The sequence below is a fragment of the Prinia subflava genome, chromosome 10, assembly GCF_021018805.1.
Source record: "Prinia subflava isolate CZ2003 ecotype Zambia chromosome 10, Cam_Psub_1.2, whole genome shotgun sequence".
Classification (NCBI taxonomy): Eukaryota; Metazoa; Chordata; class Aves; order Passeriformes; family Cisticolidae; genus Prinia; species Prinia subflava.
This window is the reverse complement of record NC_086256.1, coordinates 21,111,693-21,137,776: the sequence shown is the minus strand read 5'-3', so window position 1 is coordinate 21,137,776 and position 26,084 is coordinate 21,111,693. Positions and strand designations below refer to the sequence as shown.

General features: G+C 38.1%; 1 protein-coding gene across 1 annotated transcript; it reads right to left on the bottom strand.

The window, feature by feature from the left end:
- Positions 1–24,913, bottom strand: KIF14 (kinesin family member 14). The gene is made up of 30 exons (XM_063407678.1): positions 24,851–24,913; positions 21,954–23,117; positions 21,350–21,604; positions 19,874–19,961; positions 18,381–18,479; positions 17,390–17,442; positions 17,022–17,052; positions 16,560–16,667; positions 15,327–15,443; positions 14,601–14,719; positions 14,131–14,303; positions 13,641–13,788; positions 13,476–13,539; positions 13,092–13,276; positions 12,275–12,377; positions 11,903–12,063; positions 11,033–11,180; positions 10,234–10,386; positions 9,531–9,657; positions 8,847–8,940; positions 8,208–8,346; positions 7,773–7,876; positions 7,243–7,337; positions 6,272–6,493; positions 5,939–6,123; positions 5,216–5,374; positions 4,561–4,680; positions 3,653–3,727; positions 2,899–3,037; positions 1–2,777 (listed from the first exon to the last, which is right to left on the bottom strand). The coding sequence occupies exons 2-30, from the start codon at positions 23,027–23,029 to the stop codon at positions 2,416–2,418; spliced, it is 4,902 nt and encodes a 1,633-aa protein (XP_063263748.1). The 5' UTR covers positions 23,030–23,117; positions 24,851–24,913; the 3' UTR covers positions 1–2,415.
- Between the last annotated feature and the right edge of the window lie 1,171 nt (positions 24,914–26,084).

The window sequence follows — 26,084 nt, the reverse complement described above, 5'->3', positions numbered from 1 at the left end:
TCAGGTCCATGACGTAGTTTTACTGTTTACATTTCCCATGCTTAGATACACAACACAAAAAAGAACCAGTTACATTTTTAGAACTTCCGCCAAATACAAAATAATACATTTACACAAGTATAAATATATCAAGCTTCTCTTCATTTTAAAGGCATAAAAATCTGAACAACTGAATATACTTTCTTAACCCTTGAGTAAACTTGCAAAGGCCTTTACATTAAGAAAGCAATTAAGCATCACACCTCATGTAAGAAGGAAATAATTAGCCGCAAGAAAAAGTGCTGAGTATTTTTGGTGGCAGGACTGCACTGCTAGACATTTTTGGGGAAAGTACTACAGCGTAGTAGTCTTTAGGAAATACATATGTGGGTTACTGGAGCAACATAATTACCTTCCCCATTTCCCCTGCATCAGAAAAGCACAAAATCACTGAATAACAGCATCAATTATAACTCAAATATTCAAAAGATCATGATCATTGATTCTACTGCAGTCTTCTCACATAAAAGCTTTCCAAGTCCTCAAAGACTGACATTCTCAAGGTGCTGGACATCTTCCCCAGAATGAGAGATCATAGCCATGAATATCCCCCTTGGAAGCTGTGCTGGTTTTGGCTTAGACTGGGTTAATTTTTTTTCAAGGCAGCTTATTGTCAGAGATCAGAGAACTACAGAAGCTGAACTGGGTGGCACCGCAGACCTTTCAGCCCCGGTACAGTGAGAGCCAAGGGACAGATAAACTCAAGGCACAAGCAGAAGTGAAGACATCATGTCTGGTCACTCTGACGCTGACCACTTCGATGAAGGGAAATGCAACAAGAGCTTTGCTGGTGAAAGACATAATGAAGGACATGACTAGTGTAAGAAGGATATTCAGAATATCATATTTCTAAGGGGATTGGACAAAGGCATGGATGTGGAAAATTCTGTACAAACAGAATTCATAGTGACCTATAAATACTGGTAACCCAGTGTAACAAACTGCCTTGGCTTTGCTGGCATAAGCTGAGTCAGTGTCAGTCAATCTCCACAGCTGGTTTAGGACAATGGTTTGGATTTGTGCTGAACACAAGGATGATAAAAGAGACATTTTTTTTATTATTGCTGAGCAGAATGGACTGGACATCCAGTGTGAACACAACCAGAGACCTGGGACCTGGGGTTGGGTCCATGTGGAAGCAGAGATCCACCCGCAGCCCATGGAGGAGCCCACACTGGCACAGGTGGGCCTGAAGGAGGGAAAGCCAGGGCAAGCCAGGGAGGGAGAAGGCTCCTGGCAGGGACCTGTGGACACAAGAAGAAAAGAGACCGTGCTGGAACAGGTTTGTTGGCAGGACTTGTAACTTCATGAGGGATCCAAACGGGAGCAGGCTGCTCCTGAAGGACTGCACTCTGTGAAAGAGACTCACACTGGAGCAGTTAATGAGGAAGTGCAGTCTCTGGGAAGGACCAATGAGCCCCTGCTGGAGCAGAGGAGATGCTCCAGGTATGGGACCAGAGATTCCTCTGCAGCCCATGGGGAAGACCGTGGGAAGCAGTGAATTAATTCCTGGTTTTGCTTTGCTTGTGTGTATGGCTTTTGCTTTCCCCCATAAGCTGTCTATATTTCAAGCCAGGAATTTTCTAATTTTTACCCTTCTGATTCTCCCCCACAGGTGGGGGAGGCAAGAGAGTGGCTGCGTGGTGTTTAGTTTCCACCTGGGCTTAAACCACAACAGGCACATTGATGTATAGGAAAAAACCTTAGGTTTACCTTAAGAATTTCTCAGCACTCTTGTGAGTAAATTGTGCTCAGTCCAGGCCTCCTCAAACCCATGCAAATTAACTTCCATCCTTCCTGTTAACCTCAGCCAGCAGACCAAAAGTAAGACATTAAACAGTGATAAGCACAAGGGAGCAGTGGATTGAGGAGCACTGTATGACCTGGGATAATTTATATGTTATGTTAAAACAGATATGCTTCTATTCCAACATGAATAGTACTAAAACCACTTTAAAAAGCATTCATCAAATAAGGTTGTAAAGTACTTTTACTAGCTCTCATTGTTTTCTTTTACATAAATAAATACAAAAATTTTACTCTGTTCAAAAAAAGGCATAAAAAACACTTTCAAGTTGCAGTAGCATTACTAGGTTATAATGCAGCTGAGGTGAAGTAAAATTCAAAGAAATTAATTTATTTCTTACAAAATTAGGTAGTAATAGACTTCTAGTAAAACAAAAGGAATTATATTGTGAAGTTTGACAGCCTCTCAAGGAGTGTATTTTTTCTTTGGTGAAATAATAGGGTACTTACACAAACATAGCATTTCACTTTCCCACCACTCATTCACTAATAATATTAGCAATAAATTTTAGCTTTATGTGATATGTTGCAATAGAAAAGAGTGCTTTTTAATTTCTTAATATTAACATTTTATACCCATTCTATCCTACCAGGTGAAAGCTCTGGAGTCTGTTTGCATTCTGGAATCCCATTCGATTTCCAAGCAGATTCAACCTGACTTGTTTCAACCTGGCCTCCTCGAGTCTCAGTAATTTCATTACAAATAATTTGAGATTGCAGTGATGGCTGTCCTTGTTCAAGTTCAAAATTCATAATAAGGGAATCAACCAGAGAGTCCAATCCCTCCAGGTCCATAAAAGGCACGTGCATTTTCTGGATAGGGTTGTTTGCAGAGGACAAGGCAAATAAACGGAAATAGTTGTTAAAATATCCGGCAATGACAGAAATATTTTCTGCAAAGCTCCTGAGAGGGCTGGTGTTTCTGTATAACCCTATGAGAAACAGAAACAAGAGGAATTAAATGCAGCATTTTGCAGATACCAAAGAGCCCTCTCCCTCGCTTTACAAGTCTCCTGTAGCCGGTAGGTTACGGGTGATGTGTCAGCTCAATACCTTGCAACATGGAAGAAACAATTTGACAGATTTCAGTCAAACACTGCTCCAGCTCCAAATACTTCACAGCAATCTTAGTGCTCCTCCTTATTTCTCGATATAGAGAGTCTTCTTCTGGCAACTGAGATTCTGTTTCTTTCTGTATTAATAAAGAGCAATTTAAAGAGAATCAAATACCTCACAGTATGTTAATGACTAAAAGTGCCTATTATGGTTTCAGTCACTTAGATCAAGCCAATGCTGATACACAAAATCAAATCAATGTCATGTCATATAACAGCACTGAAAAGAAGCGCACATGTTTGACAGGGCTAGGACAAGAAGAAAAAAGGAAATGACATGAAAATCCAGGAAATGCTTGGCTCTTAGAAGATAAATCATCTATCCTGGCTTTTAATACAAAATACCAGTAACTGTGGTCATAAACTATGGCAGCAGTTATAAAACAATTACACTAGCAAAATTGATCTTTCAACTTAAAAAAAACCCCACAACAAGTAGTTAGGCTGTTCAAGATAAGCACAAAAAGGAAGATACAAGTACCTCCAGAAATTCTTTATCTTAAGTAAAATTAAAATAAGAGTAGAAATGCAGTAGCAAGGAAAGTTAGCATTCCAGTCACAGGAAGTGTTATCATACAATTGTAAATATACAGTGGAGACATATATATACACATTCTTCTTCTTAGATAAATGCACCCTTAAAATGTAAAAACCAGACTCAAAGCACACATTTTATGAAACATTTCTCTTACCTTTCTGCAGTAAGACATATTATTTTCAAGGAATCTGGCTAATGCCACCACGTTATCCTTTATTCGATTTTGAATCTATAAAGAAACTTTTAATTATATTGTATACTTAATTCAAGTCAAAGTACATTAAAAGAAAAAAAAACAAACACTGACATACTAAGGGGAGAAATACCCAAAGGAAATAATATTTTCTACAACTAAACATGCAATTTTTCAAAGAAAACATTAATTATATCTGCAAGGTTTTAAACCCCTCACTGTGGCACTGTGAGGGGATCAAATGAACATATTTAAATATTCACTAAAGAAAGGTTATCCTGTAACTTTGTATCACTGTCATTCTAAGGGGCAGAGGTAGCTCTTCTTTTCAACTTCACATTAGTTGCACCAGAGACAGGCATGTACAGAAATCCTGCAGATACTTAAGAATTTGCTGCAAGTGAACAGCTTTATTTGGAAAGCAGAGTGCTCAAAACACAAAGTATTTGGGAGTTAAGCAAAAGAAAAAATATTCTGGATGGTTTCACTACTACCTGTAGGATTAAAAATGACAATAGCAAAAAACAGAGTAGGAAGAAAGTTTTGCTTTCCTTGAGAGGAACAATTTATCACTCAGAAGACGACAGTGTTTCCCAAGCATTTTCTTGGAATTCAGCCAGGCCTTCTGTCAAAAGGGCTTATCCACTAAAAAAGTGGTGTGTTTCCAAGAGGTACCCTAATTTCTCTACTGGAATTTTCCAACAGTTGCAGAAATATTTTTAACTATGTTGCTTATTCTTTATTCTCTATTTTGTGTAACTCCCTTTAGTATCATCTTCTTTGTGATTTAACATACAAGCACAAAAACTAAAACATGAACAAGTGTCTCCAAGCTGTAGTAGCAGTTTTTAATCTTCATTTCACCTCACCTCATTTTGTGGACATTGTTTCACAAGTTCTTTCTGCACTGTTCTTGCTTTCTCCTGTACAGCATCAATGAGACACTCCAGTCCTGAGCCTACTCCATCGTAAATGGCAAGTACAAATTCCTTTTAAAACAAAAGTTCAAAATGCAATGGTTAAAGAAACTGATGCGGTCTTGAATTAAAACACATTTTGTCAAGTAGGCCTGAAATAATTTTGTATCAAGCAAGTTATTCAGTACAGATCTATTCAGATATGTCTTCCTTGGACCACAGGAGCTCAGTTCAGATTTCTGTAAATTCAGTGTGGTACTTAGACAGAGATTACTAAAATATAAGTAGTGAATTTCAGTGAAACAGATATTATACAGACTTGTATAATCTCAGTGCTGGTACAGTCCTAAAAGCACCGTACACTTTTTCTTCATAAGTTTAACTTATACAGATTTGAAGGATGTGGGTTTTTTTAAGGAAAAAAAAAAAAAAGGTATCAATAGATCCATTTTCACCCTAAATTTGAAGTATTAGATAAACTCTAAATATACTTAATTCAGTTGGTATATGGAACAATTTGCTCCTGAGTACAGTTACTGATGCTGAGTGTAACCTCAACATTATAATTACTATTGATTATCAGTATTTCTAAGGAACATTTCTTCACCTGTAGACTAGAGGCAGGAATGTTGCTCTCTTCAGGAAATGAAATATCAGTTGTTGTGACTACTGCCACGTGTCCTGTGTATTTCACTGCTTGTTTTACTGTTTGGTTTACTTTGCTCCATGCTTCTGCTACCATCGAGGATATATCTGAAGAACACCCCTGGAAACAAAGGCACATCTTTCACTCAGGCCACAGAGCACCTCTGGTCAAAGAACACACACTCTTTCTATACAGCAAGTGTTCCTAGCACACAATACTCAGGCATTTTAAGCTTTACATCTTCCTGCTTCCAGTGGCTTATCTAGCACAGTTAAAACACCAAGCAACCACAGAGCAACAATACCTTTACACCACATAGTTTTAAAAGAAAAAAAATTCACAAGGCTGTAGTGTGCACAAAAATAATAATCACTGGCAACTGGTTTATGAGTTTATAAACATCAGCACTTCATAATCTAAACTATCATTTGCTCTTATTGTGTGTTTAATTTTACCATTTTACGAGTAAGAACCAATGCTTCTGTCAGGAAGGTCTGCATTACTCTCCACTGCCTCATGGAACTACCAACTTAGCCAGAAAAAATGCAGCCTTGGCTATTTATCTTGTTTAGGTGCATTATTGCACACATTGGACATGTAAGAGCTTTTAGCAAGTCTGTAATAAATACTTCATTAATGCAGAGAAGTTCTCTATACACAGATGAATTCCTTAATATGTTTTACCTGCAACAGCAACTGTAAATAACCTCCCAAGTTCTTTATTTCCTGTTTCATTTCTTCATCAACTTTTCTAGATCCAGGACACTTTTGGACATTATTAAGCCAGAGTTTACTTAGAACCACAATCTGGTCAAAAGCAGAGACAATTCTGATGCTGTAGGACTGAGCAGCACGATCAAGAGAGAAAACTACAAGAGAAAGAGATCTATCAGATCCATCCCCTTTGCAAATGAACATAGGAACATTAATTCTTGTGACTGACAAACACCTGAATGCTTGTGCATCTCAAAGACAAGTCATTAGAAATGTTTACACCACCATGAAAATGAGACTTACAGTTTTCCTGACATTCTTCATCTTGCTGTTCATAGGCTTTTGAAATGGCAGACGCTCCAGAAAAAATTATAAATAAATTAGTTAGGAGACTATCTGCTATGCTTTTTCCTCCTTCATGATTCTGTTCCAGCAAATCTAAAGCTGAACTTATAGATTCCTTGCAAATTCCAGGAAGAAACAATTCAGAAATGCCTGAGCATATGCTGGACTTGTTCAGTGAATCTGTACAAGGTAAAAGCAAAACATAAATGCATGAAACTCTTCATAGGAATGAGCAGTCAGTGTCTTTTTAATGACTTTTATATAGACATTCACCTACTCAAGACAACTCATTTAGATAAAACGTATAAAATATTATAGTATAGTATATATATAATATAATACTATATTATAGTAGTCTATAAATTCTGTTACTACAAATTCCAAAGTGAAATCCTTTAACTTGAATACATTTGTTTCAACAATCAAATCTACAGAGAAATAAAAAAATAAACCCCAACCAATCTAAAATAAATGAATGCATTCCAATATTTGTAAGACTAAAGAATCCTGTAGTTCAGGAAAAAAAAGGTTGTAAAACCTGGCCAAAAGCTTGGGGAAACCTCAGTAATTGAATGAATAGCAACAATTCAAGCAAATGAAGTCTCCATGTTACTGTATCAGGATTCAGCCTCTTTCTCCAGTTAACCCACATAGTTCAGCACAGTAATGTTTTAGATAAATTTCTTAATTTAGACTCAAAGTGCTGGTCAAGAAGTTTTTGTCCTAAGAAAGAATAATCAAAAATACAGAAATCTCTACTGTTAACAGCTTGACATTATCAATTTGATGGTATCATAAACAGGACATGTTTAATTTTGCTTTCTAACCCACAGTTTTTAAACAGCTATCAGAAGCACCTACTTTTTATGCATGTAGGAGGTTTAAATTCTCAGTATGAAATGAAAGGTATTCTGCCATTTAGCAAGTACCTGATAGATAGGAAGTCTGTTTATTCTGAATAGATTGCAATTTTATCTCGGACAAACATCCAGAAATTCTCTTGTTCTTCATGAAGCTTCTGCTTCTAAGAAAGGATGATAAAAGAATATGAGAAACCTTGAAAAGAAAAGAATTTGTCCGTGTCAAGCCTTTCCATGATGAGCTACAGCTTGCATAAATGTGTGAGTCAGTTATAAATATTGTTATAAGGCTAAAACTTCAAATACAAGGTTCCAGACCATTTGCCATTTACTCCTGAAAAACAATGCTTTGATAGTATAGAAGTGGGAATGAAACACTAAAAACTAAACATTTCACTCTGCACTGATACTTTGGAAAGTTCTACACACAACTTTTGTTCCTTTCTTTTGTCCATGGAGAAAATCCAAGAGAATGAGTGAAAACAAGAGAAGACTCAGCAGATGACAGTGTATGAGAATGGAACAAAAGCATATTTAGACAACTACACAATTTTTTGCTTTGTTTCAAGTGTAGAAGAGTAGCTAGAAATTAATTTTACCTTCTTCTAGAAAGCAAGGAAATGGAGCTGTCTGAAAGGTCAGGTTCCCACTCATCAGCAGGATCATAAAACACATCAACAACAGCTTTATTTCTATCGTTACTCTGAAAAAATAAAGGAAACACAGGGGAGGAGGAGAGTTAAACAGAAAAAAGTGATAAGGTAGTCAACATATGGATAAGTAGGACATAATAATGAAAACTCAAGTGATACTTTAGAAATTCAAGTTCTTCTACAACATAAAACAATTGAACAACCAAAAGAATCACAAAGCAGTCCATGTTTTACTGCTTCTTACTCTTTACACAAAATGACCTGAATAATTTCTTTCTACTGTATTCCTTTTGTTTGATGGACAAATGCAGCATAATGAAAAAACTTATCTTCAACAAAATATTACTGATTACCAATGATTCTTCTTCAATTGTGACTGACCTCATAGAGTTCTTTCATTGCTGCTAGTTTACATTCAAATTTCTCTAGGCTCCAAAAAGTTGTTATTCCCAGTTTGATGTTACGGACCTGCACCTGAATAGAAGACCCTGTTCCTGTTTTATCATCAATTTTGTCATGCCTAAGAATTGGAGAAAGGTAAAAAGAAGACAACAAAAATCAAGACAAAGAACCACATTAACATTTCAAAAATAAACAAGATAGTTGTAGGTAGGATTATACAGAGACTAAAATGTGATACAATACAAAAATTTCTTCAGACAGCATGCATCTCACAGTTATGCTTTAGGACCACTAAGATATGTGAACCTAAGTAAGACAGACATGGGCATCAGAAGATTCACCTCCAAAGCACACTACATTCAAAATTAATTGTCTATAGCATACCTTTAAAGTTTTGATCTAAAATTCAAATCAGAAATTCACATTTCAAAATAACAAGGCTTAGCTACACACTTAACAATAGTTTGGAAAATAAATTTGCCATGTTCAATTGCACAAGACTTGTTAAAAGAAACAGCAACAGCTCACTGTAGATCCCAAATCCACCCTCAAATATATACATCAATCTTATATATCCATGACATATACATATTATAATTAAGTAACTCAGATACTGGCCTGCAGAAAACAGTGTTTTTCCCTAATGCATTGCTAATGGTGTTAGCCTCTTTAATCATCACAGACAGCTTCAGAGACTTCCAGTTCAGTGGAGCTAATAAAGAAAATAGAACATACTGATTTAGTGAACCAAACAATGTCATGCAACAACTTTAGGGTTAAAAAAGAAAGGAAACCACAACCTGAAAGTAAAAAAGTAATTTAGGCAACAATAGTTCCAAGAATTCCCAGCACATTGGGAAATCATTACCCTTCCAGGCAAGATAATCCTTTTAAATGGTTGAGTAAAGGGTATTTCAGAAACAGAGGCATAAGACCAGACACTGTATTATTATTATTAATCCAATATAGGAAATGGAAGAAAATTAATTCTGCTACTCCAGAGTTAATGCCTGACCAGTGGGGACAGACAGGGAAGGACCTGTAAGTAACTGGAATAAATACAGACTACAGGTATGCCCACCTAACCACCCTAAACAGAGCTTTTAATGCAGTCCAATACAAACAGTCCAATTCATACACAATGAATAGAAAGGATTGTAACAGCCAGAAGGCTCCTCTTGTTCAGGACCACTGGAGAAGTATTAGTGGAACAGAAGAAGTTCCTGTATCAATACCCATCACTCATGCCCACTGAGAAAAGGAGCCTTTGTGTTGCTTGTGTAACATTATGCATCCACATACTCATCACAGGTTTATTCCCACTTCCATGATTCTTCTGAAGGGTTTGTATTTCCTCAGCAATTTTCTGCTTCTCAGCTTCCAGAGCTTCCACTATCTTTGCATGACGAATAGTATGGTCTTCTAGAGCCTGGGGGAAAATGGGCAGTGGTTAAAAAAAACCTAAAACTCTTAATGCTGTTTATTGAAGATAAATTTTTTGTTCCTGCCATTTTAAAGACTTCCAGAATTAATTTTATACTGGACATCTGCTATACTAATATAAAATAATTAATTTTCAAACTGACAGTCCTCTAGGTTTGCTTACATATTGCAATGCTCAAAAAATACTGGAATTAAAAAGGAACAGCTTTTAAAAAGGTTGCATTCGTTGCAGCAGTCAGATAGATATGAACACCAGCCAAGATTCAGTCATTACTTAATGTCTGGAGTAATAACTTTTGCCAAAGGCAGCAGTTGCTAAATTTTGGTGCAGGAACAAAACCATCCACATTATTTAAGAAATAAGGTCAGCATTAGTTAATCCCCAACATTAATACGTTACCATACTCGGGCTGCAAACAAAACATTATTTCTTCTGCATAAAATCACACAGAAGTATTTTAAATCATTTCTTCTACAATAATTGATTTTTAAAAAAAACAACCAAAAAAAAGTCCCCCAACCAAACCAGAGTTTATTGCCATAAAAGGTTTTTTTCAATTACCTGCTTGGTAGCTAAGGTCTCCATTTCTAAACGCTTCTTATTGAAGTGGAGTTCTAGCTCAAGGCTTTTCTTTGCATTCTCCAGCTCCTGTATTTTAGTTGTGGCTTTTTGGTTATTCAGTTCTTGGATTTGCTTCTTACGAGATTCTTCTCTCTAATAGCAAAAAGGAGAAGTGAGAGGAGGAATACTCTTTATACAGCATTTCTGACCCATCCTTCAGGCAGATGTTCAATACATGTAAAAGTTGCAGCCTCTATGACCTGCACAGCCCAACATCAGCAATGGTTATATCCCAGTTCCCAAGCATCACTTTAGGTCTTCTATAGAATATGTAAGAGATGAGATGCATCGTTATTGTTTTACCATGATGTACTATTCTACACCAACTTATATATGTTGCAACTGTACCAAAAAAAAAAAACCAACTGCAAAGTAGCATGCGAGCTTGGAAAGAAAAAAGACTGTATTAATCAATCCAGTAAAATGACTTTAAAGCCTCATGCAGTAAGGTAGAATCTGTAGGTATTTTTCTTTGCTTACATTTTACAATCCCTGGAATAACTCTGAAGAGTTACCTTACTGCTTTACAAATTCTTCTGTTACTAAGGCTGACTTTTTTTTTAAGAATGAGGCTTTGCATTCTCTGAGATGCTGCTATAATATGTAAGAGAAAACGAAAACCAAAACAAAAAACACACAAACTAAGCTGAACCAAGCACCAAACAAACAGATACCACATACTACAGTTTCTGGTTTGCTTTATTGATATATTTTATGTAATGTTTCAATGGCAACTTACCACCTCTGCTTCCAGGGATTTTATTTTGCTTTCATACGCTTCTTTTTGTGAGGTCAGTTCTAGCTGAACCATCTCTTTTGCTATTTGGACACTTTGCATCATTTCTTCCTTGGCTTTGAGTCGTGCCTCTTCAATTTCTGATTCAAGCCTACAAGTGTCATGTATTTAGACTGCTGCTCTTCATCTCTTGTAAGGTGCATACAGATTATAATCTTTTTCTCAACAAAAAAACTTACATACTTTACATGGTTTTTGATTTCATGGACAAAATGAAGACACTTCCAATGTAAATATGGAAGACGTTCCAGAATTTCAAAGTCCACTCAATTTTCATTTTTATTATATTAGTTTCACAAATTTAAAGACTGCAATGGGAACTCACTAAATCACATTATGACGCAAAATTAAATTTTTAATCAATGCATCTTGTGGTTTAATAGCCCCCCAGAATTAAGTACAAATAACATTTCACTGTCTCTCAAATTCTCCATCGTCACAGAAGATTAAGGTTACTGCTTTGGGTTCTTCTCACTTTCCTAAGGCATTTACCTCTCAGACTTTAAACCTCTTTAAAACATCAGAAGTCATTTTCAGACTCATCACAGGCTTGGAGAAACACTACTCTGAGGACCCCTGGAGCTCAGTGTTTCTCTGATAGTGGTCTACCTTGTTGGTAGCTGGACTAGCTTGAGGTGATTGAACCTTAGAGGTGGACATCATTTCAGCCAAGTCTGTGACTTCCATTATAAATGGAGTTGCTATTTTCCAACTTTCCCCATTGCAAAATAATCTTCAGGTATTTCTAAAACTAATTGCATGGTTAAATTAACTACTGAGCCTATTTTCAGAACAAGAAGAATCAATACTTACTGTGCTCGCTGTGCAACAAGCAGCTCATTCTTTGCAAATTCAAAATCTTTTGGACCATCATGTAAACACGAAGTGCCACAAGAAGGTGTTTTAACTTTCTGAACCTCTGCTGGATGATTAAACCTGAAATAATGGTCTCCCCCAAGGATCACTCGATCACCCTATTGGGGGAAAAAAATCTGCTGAAACTTTCAGATTTATAAGCAAATTTTCAGTGCTTAAAACATGCAGGTGAAGTTAGAAATCAAAGAGGAAGAGACAAGTATTTATGGTTACACAGTTCTCAGAAAACCTGCAGTGTGAAGCTGAGATATTAACAATGCAAAGAAACCCACACATGCACAAATTACTATTAGCAGATCAATTACTTACGTGATGCAGAATTGTTGGGTCCAAAATGCATTTCCCATTTACATATGTCTTCGCTTCTCTAAGTGGAATAATACTTACTTTGCCATCAGTATTTTTAATAACACTGAAAACAGGAAACATTTGCAGTATTAGTAGCTCATGATAATTGCAAGTGATGTGTCTTAATAGACTAAAATGCAGGCTTTAGGTGTTACTGTTTTCCTAGATGTGTATTGTCTTAATACTATTTAGGTACAATAATTAAGGAATGACAACCTATATTTTGGTAGAGAACCTATATTTATATCTAGGAATCCACTGCTAGAAAATTACTACATTACCCTACCATCTGAGAATTTCTTTGATAATGTGACTTTCATGTTCTTAGTAACTGATTAGTTACACTTCTTACAGCATTTTGGGAGGAATCAGTTGCATGGAATAAACTTCAAGCAATATTTCTGCAGTACATCCAGGCTGCTCTCTATTTTTATTAAATAAAGAATTGTCAGGGCATTTCACTTTTCCACTGAACTTAATGTAACATTTATCTATCACACAGCATATTCTGATCAGGTATTATTCATGTAGAAATGCTGCAGAAGAAAACCTAGCTACATGAATGAAATGAACAAAGAAACTAAACTACCTCAGTTAACAGATTTCTGGAGGGAACAGAAGGTAGTTGCCTTAGTCATCGAGCACTACAAAAAATATCCCTACATAGTATTTTCTTGGCTAGAAAACTATTTTTTTTTTTACTGCCAGAAGGAAGAGTGACTCCAAAAGAAAGGGAAGGGCAAGAAGAAATTTATAATATAAAAAAACCACTACAAACCAATGGTCATCAGCAATCAGCACTCCTGAAAGCTGGATATCATGTTTTGAATTTGGTGTACACCTTCCAACTGTAGTTTCTCCTTCTTTGATCATATATAACAGCACCTCAGAAAGCTGAGGATCCTCATTGAGATTGACAAGGTTTGGTAAATTATTGTCCATTTTGAATGCAATTCCAGCTTTCTAGATTAAAAAAAAGTTATGCATTAAAAAACTATTTACTTTATGCATTCAAATATCTACATTACATTTTTCTAAGAAGTCACAGCAATCTGTTAAAAGATGAGTATTAAGGAAACCAAATCTTACAGCTACTCTCATTCTTCTGCAAGGTTTGCTGAGGTTATATTTTCTGTACTATGTCCTACAGAAAAACATGTACCTGTAATTCTTTTATATCTTCCAATTTCCTTTTTTCTGCTTCTTCAAGTTTTCCTTTCCAGGCCCTTAATAGATGGAGAAAATAGCATAACATATTAGGAGAAAAATTACAGCATATAAATTTTACCATTTCCATTTTAAATTAAGACATTAGTGAGTGCCTGACCTTTGCATTTCTGCCATGTTCCTCTCCTGCTGGTGCAATTCTACCCTCAGAGATGTAATTTCCTGCAAATAACGCCTGTATTTTTCACGATCAGTGTTCAGAGCACTTTTCCGAGCTGCCTTCAGTTTTTCAATTTCAGCTTTTAGTTCTACATTAGACAAACCAGACACACAGTACACGTAAAAAATGAAGGCAAAATACACTACACAGTACAACAGTACAAAATTTATCCTGTTATTTATTTAAAAACAAGATACCTTTCTGTATTTCCAGTTCTCAACTGTAGCCTAAGATCCCATCTGCATTTTGGAAAATAAAAAAGCTCACAAAGAACAATAATACTAAAAGGAAGACATCCCAAGCTTGTATTAGTCTAGTTGACAAGAAGTCAGTCAACACTACAGAGTATTAGTAGTAACAACTCTTACAGGAAATAAGCTAAACACGCACAACAGTGACACCCCTGAAAGAGTGCAGATGTCAGTCTCACCTCTGATTAGTCTGACATTTACATCTTCATTGACTTTGGCAGTGTTGATAATGGAACAAGCCTGTTTGGCGTAGCGAAGGGTGCTGAGCGTCTCCTCCGTGCTGCTGGCAGCTGGGCTCACCGTGGCAATCATGGTGGTCTGGGAATTGCCACCCAGACTTTCCTTTAACAGCCTGCGTGCACAGAGAACACCAGTCAATCCCTGGCCCTCACACAGAGAAAAATTCAAAACTTCCCAATTGGAACAGATTAAGTACAAACTACCCAGGGTCTTGCTTGTTGAGAGGGACTGTTAGCTACTTAAAACACAAACCAAGCTCCTGTCTGGTCTTTATCTGATGCAACAGTCTAATTTCTTCCCTCCACATGCATTTGAGAGAGAGGGAGAGAAAGGATGGAAAGCGGGGCCTCATGAATAGATGAGAAAACCACAGTGTCAGAAAACCTCTATCCCCATAGAATGTACATACCAAGTAAGGACAGATTCCCGGTAAGGAATGAAAGTTTTCTTTCCATTTTGAGATTGTTTAGACAGTGCAGAAATAACCCTTCCAAGGGTCAACAGTGATTTATTGATACTCACACCTTCCTACACAAAGCAAAAATAAAAATATTTATAATGCAGTTGCAGTTTCTTGTGTGATGTTATCACTTGTGCTGTTGATTAATTACATTTGTTCAATGTATGTTACAGCTGTACCACATTACGTATCACCAGTTATTAAAAAACCAATAAGATGCAAGAGCATCTTCCTTTGGAAACAACAAAGACCCTACCTTTAAAACAAGTAGTGTTAAGAACCATCAAACGTATGAAGGCAGCTTGAAATGAAGTCTCTTATTAGAAAAATCTATTTAATTAGATGTCCCCAAAAAGGGGCAAGACTCAACTCCATGTGATATTTGATCTGTGATTTCCAAAGTCACAGTTTCCCCTCCTGCAGGATCATTACACCTCTATAACATGGGGAGAGGTGTTCTAAGCAAGATCTGCCACATTGCACAGTCCAAACAGCTTATTCAGGCCACCCACCCTCACTGGAAAATGTAACGTAATATTGATAAGCATAAGGGCTATACACATCCTTTTATAGCTACAGTTCCTGCCCAAAGGTCCTGTGAGGTGAGCATGCTTTGGAGTTTAAGGGTGTTCCTAGGAGCCAAGCCGTTTCCACAGATTTCCACTCTTGATTTACCTTCAGCCTTTCTCCAGTGGTCTGAGCCTTTGTACAGCACTCACTGCCAGCCAGATCAATTAGATTTACGTGACTGGTGAGCCTACGATCACACTGCTCTTCATTCACAAAGTCTACCTGGAAAGAAAGGGAGATGCTGCCATTCAAACCAAAATAAAAAGCCTGAGGATAAGCAGAAATCAGACAAGCTATTCACAATACATGAAAATTTCATGCTGCCATTTAATTTTTGATTGGATACTCTCGTGTACATCCCTTAAAGGAGACTAAGCTCAGACTTATAACCATACTATCAGTTGGCTGTGGCTGAATATCTGCACAAACATAAACTGCAAACCCAACAGATTACCAAATGAGGGCTTTGGGCCAGAAGTTTGATGACTGCAGTCAATCCAGTTGCAGTTATCCAACAAACATGCAAATCAGTAAGCTGTTACTGACTTAGACCAATGAAGATCAGTTAAGGAGTCAGTGAAAAGCTCAAGACCAGCTATGATAGAGAAAAATCAATATTCTAGTGGTGAGAATGGCAAGGGGAAGAAGAAAGGAGAAAATCCAGGAAAGTGGGACCAAAAAATAAACTAATCAAGAAGAAAAACCCCCAAACCAACAAGTCACTTGTCAATGGAGAAAACTGACAGTCTATGGACTCCTGAGGATCTCTACCTATTCTATTTCTGTCTTCAGGTTCATGTCACTAAGTCAGGTTTTGTCTTCTAAGCATCTGTAAATCAGATGAGGAGTTGTAGTCCCTATCCTGGAGACCCTGGGGAAAAGGCATCCTGAAGCAAGAAGATGTTTCATTTATTCAGTGAAGTGTGTTAAAACTGAGCAGAAATTGCCTCTCCTACCACTGCCCCAGTTTGTTGTCTGCAGGAACTCAGCACAGCCACACACCTCACACAGCCTAACCTTCTTAGAAGCTGAAATGTGTGAAATTCAATCTGGCCTCAGTTAGGATTCCTGTTACATCTCAAAAATCACACTGAGAAGCTTGGAACTACTCCTAGATCTGTCAGCCAGGACATATTTATGCTGCTGCTATAAATATATTTAGCACAAAGACATCAGAATCTACTTAAAACATGTAAAACAAAACAAGTCTTGTGGTGTAGAAAGCCATGTTAAAATGCCCTGTGCTTTACTCCAGTATATTCTCACAGCCTTCTAGGCAGAACACAAAAGAACTTTTTACTACCAGATTTGAACAGATACAAAAAACCCCAGCAATACCTTGGTTTGTGTCATGACAAGGGTGAAGACAGAATGAGATCTAGAGCTCTTGTCATTCATTACTGTAGCAGCTGTTGCTCTCTGCTTGTTTCCTAATTCAAGCCAACTCTGTAAAACAAAAGTCAGGACATGAACCCAAGCCCTACTTTGGATGGTTAACTGAAGATTTAAATGTTTGCAAATACAGTTATTAACACAAATTTTGATTATAAAAGAGGAATTAAAAGTTAAACTTTAGAAATAACAATGTGAACAGTGACACTTGACTGTACAAATCTACTCAGCTCCATTATACAGGACTAGTCTTCATCACTCTTTCACAAAATCAGCTGAAATAGCATAGACTACTGGACAGTCTGTCCAACATTTTCTTCCCATCCATGGAATTATTTTTCAGCAGCAAGCAGAAAAGGAGCAGGCAGAAATATTTGTATTTCCTTTTAATAACCAAAAAACTCTTACCTGAATATCAGAGTAAGAACGGACAACATTTCTAGAGTGGGGAGAAAAAAGAAAGGTTTGGGTTCAGACAGGTTTTTTTCTACAGATTTCCCTGCTGCCTGAGTTCTGAAACATTTTTTCAGTTACAAACAGAATACAAATATATAATGAAAGCTGCAGTTGTCTTGAGACTTCCACACTTTTAGAATTCATTAAGGCAATGAAGAAAATATACTAAACTAGTCATGGGTATGCATTTTTCTAAAACTACATAACACTGGGATCTTGCTTAATTTACTGGTGACTACACAAGCGTTCATAGAGCCTTGACATATCCTCTTTCAGGATTACACCACACATCTGTTAAAATAAGTACAGTTAAGACTTACACTGTCAGGCCTTCCACATATGGTCCTAACACTGGATGTTCTCTTACTCGAAGCTGATGAGAAGAATTTCAAAATAAAAATTATTAGGAATGAATCAGTTAGAGCTAGTACTCAGGAATAGCTTTTAAAAAAGATTCTACAACATAAATCTATGATGTTTCTAAGTAGCTTACCCCAAAATCACTGGCAAAACTCGGAGTGAAAGCACTCCTGCTTTAGACAAGACAGTAGAGTCCTAATTTCTTTACAACTTCACCTAAGTCCCATGCTTAGGCTAAAGGACTCATTTCAACAGCAAGTTGGATGTTGCATATCACCTTTTGCATACCAGCTGTCACATCTATCATAAACTAATATTCAATTTACATACAAGTGTTCAGTGTCAAAGCACAGGAGGTACTTTTTTTTGATAAATCAGACATAATAAATTCCTTCCCTACCTACACTACTTAAGACAAATTTCTTTAATTTGCAGTTTTACATATTTTAATACACAATCACTAGCTAAACTGGTTTAACTAGTGATCCTTAACTAGTTAATCAGGCCAATCTTGTTCCTTTCCCTACTTCTCCAGCTCCTTAAGAGACAATCAGGCAACAAAAACCAGGCTTCATCTAAATTACAAGACTATAACTCAAGTTACAGTACAGAAGATTCTTATGATAAGCTGGAGATTATATATAGTCTAGGAGACTTTTTATAAAGGCTGATAAGATTGTCTTCATTTTGCAGATAAGGGGAGATTTTTAACTATTTTGATAGATTCTCCAGAATTATTTTGTTTCTATTTTGCTTAACATTTCTCCAGTGACAAGCATTTTGCTTTAAGTCATGTGGTGATTTTTTTTTTCTTTTTATTTGAATCCCATTGTTCACAACTAAGATACTTAGATAAAAAACCGTGATCACTTGTCATTTGTGCATTTTTGTTTCAGAATAAATGCCACTACTTAGAGGTTATGCAGGTACTTGATCCTGTGTGCAACTTACTTGTTGTTTCTTCTGTCCATTTTCAGCTCTAAAGACAAGCAAGTCATGAATTTTCTCATTGTATACCTCAAAGAAGCTCATTTCAAGATGATACAAAACCTAATAAAATTAATAATAGTTATTAATAATGTCCACAAAACATATTCATCATCCTTTGTTTCAAAAATTAACTTAGGCTACCAGATCCTGATTTTCAGTGTTATAAACATTTCTGCTGGAGGGACTTTCCAAGAGAAACGATACCATGAAATGGTTTGGGCTGAAAGGGACCCTTAAAAGTTATCTACTGTAACACCTTTGCTAAGAACAAAAACACAGTTCACTGGAATTCCATCCATAGACATTCCCAGATGGAAGCTATATTAAAGCACTAAAAAAAAGTAGATATATCCATTTCAGAAGTTTCAGCATTGGGTTTTTAGTACACGAAAATACCGTTTTGTCCCTTAGGGATCGTGCTTCTACAGCACAATGTTTGTCATGGGGAAGGCATGGATTGCTGTTGTCAACATCCTGACATGGAACAGAAGGACCTAATGGAAAGGTAACCTTGATTCTACCTACAGCAATAAAAAAAACCCAAACAAAAACACCACAGCAACACTTCCATGAAAACACATCTTTTTCCTCTGAAGGCGTCTGGGGGTTTTTTTCTGTTTTCAAGAAGAATGGAATTTTCTTTAAAGGAAGGAAAATTGCAGCAAAGCCCCTAAAGCACTGGAGTAACACGAGACTCAAGACGATTCACTTTAACAAAAACACTTACAATGCATAAAGCAAAGGAATAAAATAAAGCCCTGCATTTTTTAGAAGTTATACTCTATAGCCAAACTCAGCAATAAATAACTTTGTTAATTTCCTCAGTGTCTATCAAATCTGCTGAAGGATTAGAATATTAGATTTTACGAGGTATTAGGGTTGAAAGCCTAGAATTTAAATATAAAGCAGTAAAGAAATTTGGAATAGTTAAAACCAGAAAAGTTTGCCTGAGTAACTGAACCTCAAGTTGGTCATTACAGACACAAACAACCAACAGAGAAAAAAATACTAAGAAAGTGAGGGTAGTTATTTTTTGTTTCAGCTAGACTACCAAGCTGAATACCAGAATTTGAATACTATTACAGTGTATTTTGCTTTGATACACAATGTTTAACGATAAATTCATAGTTTTGAGCTCTATTTTACTGCCTCCACTGAAAGTATGGAGCCCACTGGGATTTTGTTTTGCCTTTCCTTACATAAATCTTAAAATGTAAGATATGCAATACAGAGGAAAGAATCCTAGTCTAGTGATGCAACAAAAGTATCATGTCCATATTTCTTTCATGCATTACTGCCATTAAGGAAACAAAGCAATGTTGATTTTGACTATTTCAGGAGCTATGAATACAGATAAGGCTTGAATCGGCAAAAGAATATGAACACTAATAAAGGGATCAGTACTCAAGTATCATTTTCCAATTCCAATAGGGTAAATGGCAGAAGCATATCACCTGTTCCTTGTCCATTTGTGCTATTTGATTGAAAAGATCTTCACAAAGTCTTGGAATTATTCCTCGGTCTTCATCAAATCCCATCATCCTGCGGTCACAAAACTCCTGGTTTAGTTTTGTCACTCTCCACAGACAGTTTTAATGTAAACTTCCAGCTCTGCTGTTGCCATGCCACACACTTCTGAGTTATACAACAACAAGCAGCAGAAATTAACCTGACCTAAACTGGTGCTTGTGTAAGTGTGGAGTTGGACAAGGTGATATCCAGCAGTATTTTCAATTTCATCCAACCTAAATAGGTTGAAAACCCCAGGAAAACAAAGGCTCTACAGCAGCTGAAGAGTAAGTTGTACCATAAACACTAAACCTACAGATGTTCAGTACCTTAACATGCCTGCATTCGATATTCTCTGGACACTTCCAGTGCAACCTAAGCCTGTCTCCAGCTCTGGTGCAGTTTTTTCCTGTTGAGTTCTGCCACAGCAGCACACGTGGACTAATCCACCTGCAGTCTAGAGACACACAGGACTGCACAGCAGAAATTTGTTTTTTAAACTTGGCCAGAGGACCCTGATACTAATTTCAGCCTTGTTCAAAACACAAAGGGCTGAAGGTAAGTTACTGTTTAAGTGAAAGAAAAAAATCCAGACAAAATCCCAACAAATGTACAAATAGGATAGCAGTTGCAATCCTGAGTTTATCTTTCTTTTAGGCCAAGGTAAAAACAACAGCGTAAGTAAAAACTGAGTTCATCAACTTAAAATGGAAGTCAACCCACTTAAAAGGGAACTTCTGTGTAAGTTCTGTATTTATTGTGAATTGAACCGAAACATTTCTGGTCCTCAACTACCTTTACTAAAAGTCTATAGCACCTGATAGGAATTATAAAACTCAAACTAATTTTAATAGATGCATGTTTGCGAACCAAACAGCTCACTAGGCATTCTATTTCAAAACCTAAATGAGGTATACACAATTGGCTTTAAAGCCTAAAAATGTTACTTATCTGGCATTATTTTGTGCAAAGATTTGATTTCAAATAAGCAGAGCCACAAACATCTGGATTTATTTAAGTTCTGAAGCATAAGGATCGTGATTATAATGATCACTTAAATGTCTTCTCAAAAAACACGCTATACTTTACTATGCCACTTCATGCACAAACAGTGGTGAAAAAGAGCACTGGGAGAATCTGACAAGCTCTCTGCATTAATAAAGGTTTTCCTTCATTAAAATCTCTGAAAACTTTTTATTTTCCCCATTAAAAGTAGAAAGAATTTAGGGTCACATCCATAAAAATATTCCAAAGTTAACTTTTGCTTAATTGCTATAAATACTGGTTTAATTATTTTTAAAATACACAATAACCTTTTGATACAATTCAATCACTCTGAAATCTATTCCATTCAACCTCTTTCATGACTTAACACTGCATAACAATTGGCAGAATTTTAACAATTATTAGTAGCAACTCACGTGTACGACTTTCCAGAGCCAGTCTGCCCATAAGCAAAAAGACAAGCATTGTATCCCTCAAAAGCTCTTTCCAGGAGTGGCAGTGCCAGAGTTTCATAAATCACTGCTTGGCTTGCAAAACTGGGATGACCCTTGTCAAAAGACCAGAATGAGAAGTCGTAACTGAAGCTGTAAACTTGGTTTGTGGATGGATTTTGTACAGTTGTCTCTGAACCACTCATGGAGATCACAGGGATTGAGTTTTCAATTTTCTCTCTGAATGGAAAAGGTGAGAAAATAACAACATATGAGCTACATGCTTTAAGGTAGTAATTTCACAGCCTAATGGAAAATAAAAAAATCAGTGATCATTGCTAAAAATATCTGGTTGAGGAACATACAAAGTATTAAGGCTTAAAACATTTTTGTTAACGAGCATGTGAAAAACAGACCCAAATACCAAGAAAGTCAATTCAGTTTCTTAATAAAATCTATCCTGGTGTTGCATGAAGTATCAGCTAATTTCCAGGTATGTGTTATATCCATATTGGATCAGTGATGAAATAAGCACAAAGGAGAAGTCAACAGGCACTGCTAGCACCAGAAGCAAACCCAGGATACAAACCTGTTTGTGAAGGGCCGCACCCGCACAGCTACGATCACTTTGCTGTTTCTCACTTTGAAAACATCTTCCCCAGCACTGCTGCTCTCAGCTAGAGTTTCTGTGTTCCCTTTTGTTTCTGAGCTTGTACTCACAGGAAGAGAGCTGGACACACTAGGGAGTTTCTTGGCTAAAACTGGCAGATGAGGTGTTGGTTCATTTGAGGGCAGCTTGAGAGATGGTGGATCTTGAGAAGTGCTGTTCTTTGGTGTAAATGTAAATCTTTCTGTTAAAACTTTTCCTGGTGTCCTTGGTCTTTCCAAGCTGCTGTGGTTTATCATTAAGTGCTGTACCCTTTGCTTCCCAGCAAGTTTATTTATATTGCTTTTTTCATTCAGCTGTTCTCCTGACAGCCTATTAGTACATTTTGAGGTAACAAACCGTTCTGATTTAGGAACTTCATTCTGGAACTTTGTGTCAACAGTGCTTGTCTTATCTTGTAAACACGTGTTGATAGCACTTTCACAGACACCACCAATGAAATTAAAGGAGTCCTTGCTGTTCAGGTTATGCTGCAACTTGGTACTTGACTGACTTTCAGTTAACTTCAAGTTTGGTTTAATACCACCTGTACCCTTAATATTCTGTGGAACTGCAATCTTGTCATTTCCTTGTGCATCAGAGTCATAATTTCCTTTTCTAGGCACAATATTCTGATTAAGTTTACTCCTCTCTGTGGAGCCAGTCCTCACACGCCTCTGCAGAGTAAGTCTTTTCTCTGTTTGTAGCTCCTCTGTACTCTGTGTTGTGTAACCACTGGACACTGATTTTTTGCTTGCTCCAGTTCTCCTCTGGAGAGTTAATCTGCCTTCCAGTTTAAAAGAAGTTGACACATCACTCACTTTTTCACAAGCTGAAATCACATAGGTCCTATTCACGTCCTCAGTCTTATTCTGAGGGCCTGAAGGCAGGCAGTCCTTGTCTCCCAACACCTGTGACCTCAGCCCAGATGCTTTACTGCTGGCTGGGGTATGGTGTGAGGAAGCCGCTGAGCATCGCGTTCCAGCGGGGCTCCTGGCAGGAACTGTGTAAATAGGCATCTTCTCTTGCAGCTAATTAAAACCCAAACATTGGCAAGTACAGCACCTCTCCTAAAGGATTATTTCTAGTTGCTGCTTCATGAGGAATCTGGAGAGACAAAGCAAAAAAATGTTTATGATGCTTATGTGCAGCGTGAGTTATGTTTTGTTGCATGGGGAGCTCTTCACATACACTGCAGTACATGTTCCCAAACATTAAGAACAATTAATATCCTGTTTCATCTCCAGTATTTTTAAAGAAATTATTTTGTATCTGAATGACTGCTTCCAACAGCAAGCTATGTGATTTGATTTATTGAGTTCTATGATTTGTTTCAGAAAGTAAACCAAGCATCACAAAGGAGCACCAGTTGGGAAAAAGAACAATCTAACTATGGAGCAACAAAGATAACCATGGCTATGATTTCCAAACTAAGGAAATTCCAGATCATGTCTCCATTCACTCACTTCTATTGACACTCTTTGTGTTTCACAGCTAACAGACTCCAACAGAACAACAAAGTTAACCCTGAATAGGAAGTCTGTGAACATGGAAGGAAGATTTTTTCAGAATTTTGATATGCAATATATAACACAGTATCAGAATAGGACAGTTAACAAAGATGACCATTAATAGTACCTGTGGATGTTATTTTAGTGCACTGTGGTACATAAAGCACATAGCAAAACAAAAGATACCTAGCCTAGGGGACAAAAGAAAACCATAAAATATACTCCCTGTCTTTTCTACATGTAAATATTTCAAAAGCTCTATATATGTAATGGAAAGCATGTTTTATGCCTTAGGAAAGCATGTTTTCCCTGTTGCATCTGCATCACAGTTAGTGGGTTGTAATGGTTTTGATATCAATACCCACCACAGACTTGCCAGCTGCAATAATTCATGATTACAAGTCAACAAGAAGTCACCTGGCTTTGATCCTTCAAAAGCTGCAGTGTCATTAACGACAGCGGTACGTGGTCAGATGGTCAGAGGGAAAAAAGGAAAGCAACATGAAAAAAAAGTGATGTAGAAGAAATCATTTAGCCACTGCTCCAACAGAAGTTTCCTTTAATGCTACACTTTTAGTAATAGCTTTCAGAGTACTCTCAGACTTCGTGCAATTACATCCGCTTACACATGTCATGACTGCACAGTTTTCATAGCTCACATCTTGTGAGGAAAACATCAACATTTCAGACCAGTGAATTTATTGCTCAATCTAGTTTGAGACAGGGAACTATGTTACATGACTGGTAAAATACAAACTTAGTGGTTCCCTCTAGTAGTCAGTAAATAGAGAAACACGGGTGTGAGCTATGAATAGTGTCAGTTTTCTGAAAAGTCCATCCTTTCCATGCAGCCTAAAGTCTTGTAAATTCTCCCCTTGTCTTGCCACAGCTGCGCCTTACGAATAATCACAAAGTCTTCCTGGAGAAAAGTGAAACTCCCCATTAAAGGCTCCTTAGTTCTAAAATAAAGAATGAGGCTCACATTGAGAGAACTGAACTCAAAACGAGAAATACGCTTATTCCTCGTTTTTAAAGAATTACAACCACTAACTAGATAAGAAACGCAAGCGCTCAAAGCTGCAGCAACCGGCCGCTCTGTCCCCCCTCAGCAAAGCTCCCCTCCCTCCCCGGCCGACCCCGGGCCCGCCCTCAGGGAGAGGGCGAGGAGGCGGCAGCAGCACCTCCACACCCGCCAGCCGCGGGGCCCAGAGCCTGGCGGCTGCCCGGAGCACGGCCCGCGGAGAGAAGAGCCTGGCGGCTGCCCGGAGCACGGCCCGCGGAGGGAGAGCCCCGCCGGGCTGCGGGAGCTCCGTGCGGGCCGCCCCTCACCTGAGCGCGCCCGTCCTCAACCGCCGCCAGCCCCGCTGGCTCCGCTCGGGCCGCGGCGCCGCCCCCGCCCCGTTTGAACGCGCCGGGCGCGCCCGATTGGCTCCGCCAGGCCCCGCCCAGGCCCCGCCCCGCGGCAGAGCCCCGCGCCGCCAGGGGGCGCCCGGCGGGCAGGTGCGAGGGCTGAGGCGCGGCGACCGCGCACGGCCACGGCTCCCGGGGAGTGCCGCGATCCCACCGCATCCATCCCACCCGGTACCACCCGGTACCACCCGTTCCGTACAGCCACGGCTCCCGGGGAGTGCCGCGATCCCACCGCATCCATCCCACCCGGTACCACCCGGTACCACCCGTTCCGTACAGCCACGGCGCCCGGGGAGTGCCGCGATCCCACCGCATCTAGCCCACCGCATCCAGCCCACCCGGTACCACCCGTTCCGTACAGCCACGGCGCCCGGGGAGTGCCGCCATCCCACCGCATCAAGTGGAAAGAGGAGGAAAAAATGGGTGGGAAAGAAATTAATGGGACAGTGGCTGTGATACTTAGGCAATGTTGGCACTCCAAGCAGCACCAGCGGAAGAAATGAAAACAGGGTGCTGGAATCAACGGACATATATCGATGTATCAGTGAAAGACCCAATGATAATAAAAAGTAGGAAAACACCTAAACCCTGTAACAATAGCAACACTGGCTACAAGATAACTGAACTGGGTTGCTGATACAATTTTACTTTTACACAACCTGTACTTGCACTTAGTTCCTGGGGCAAAGGTAGTGTAGAACTGTTTGTTGTCTCATTTCGTGATTGTTGAACATAATTTGTGGAATTTTGGTACAGCAGGGGTGCCTATGCTTTTAAACATACCAATGTCTAAATTGGTCTGTAGGAAAGTTACACAAGAACATTTTTTAGACAGGAGTGGATTATTTAAAACAAGACAGAAAAATCAACAAATTCCATCTCTAAAGAAGACGTAATTTTGATTAAATAAAATCAAAATTAGAGGTTTTATCTTATTTCTCTTCCCTGAAGTTTCACTAATAACAGGTTATTTCTGGTGTTGTAAAGTCCTTCAGCAGAACTTCCAGCTGGTCCACAGGTACTAACGGAGAAAATACATTTTCAGTACTGTTTACAAACAAAACTTGCATGTATGTTCTTAAGAAACCTCAGGAGAGCATACTGAGGATGTGGAGAAACATTCCCAGTGGAAGATGTTTTAAACTAACAGGAA

What these genes read in the sequence shown, in the direction of transcription:
- KIF14 (XM_063407678.1), bottom strand. Translation starts at nt 23,029, where the DNA reads ATGCCTATTTACACAGTTCCTGCCAGGAGCCCCGCTGGAACGCGATGC. An exon ending in CTGATTGCTGATGACCATTG is followed by an intron (nt 12,378 to 13,091) that starts GTTTGTAGTGGT and finishes TCCTGTTTTCAG; the next exon opens with TGTTATTAAAAATACTGATG. An exon ending in AAAAACACTGTTTTCTGCAG is followed by an intron (nt 8,347 to 8,846) that starts GCCAGTATCTGA and finishes TCCAATTCTTAG; the next exon opens with GCATGACAAAATTGATGATA.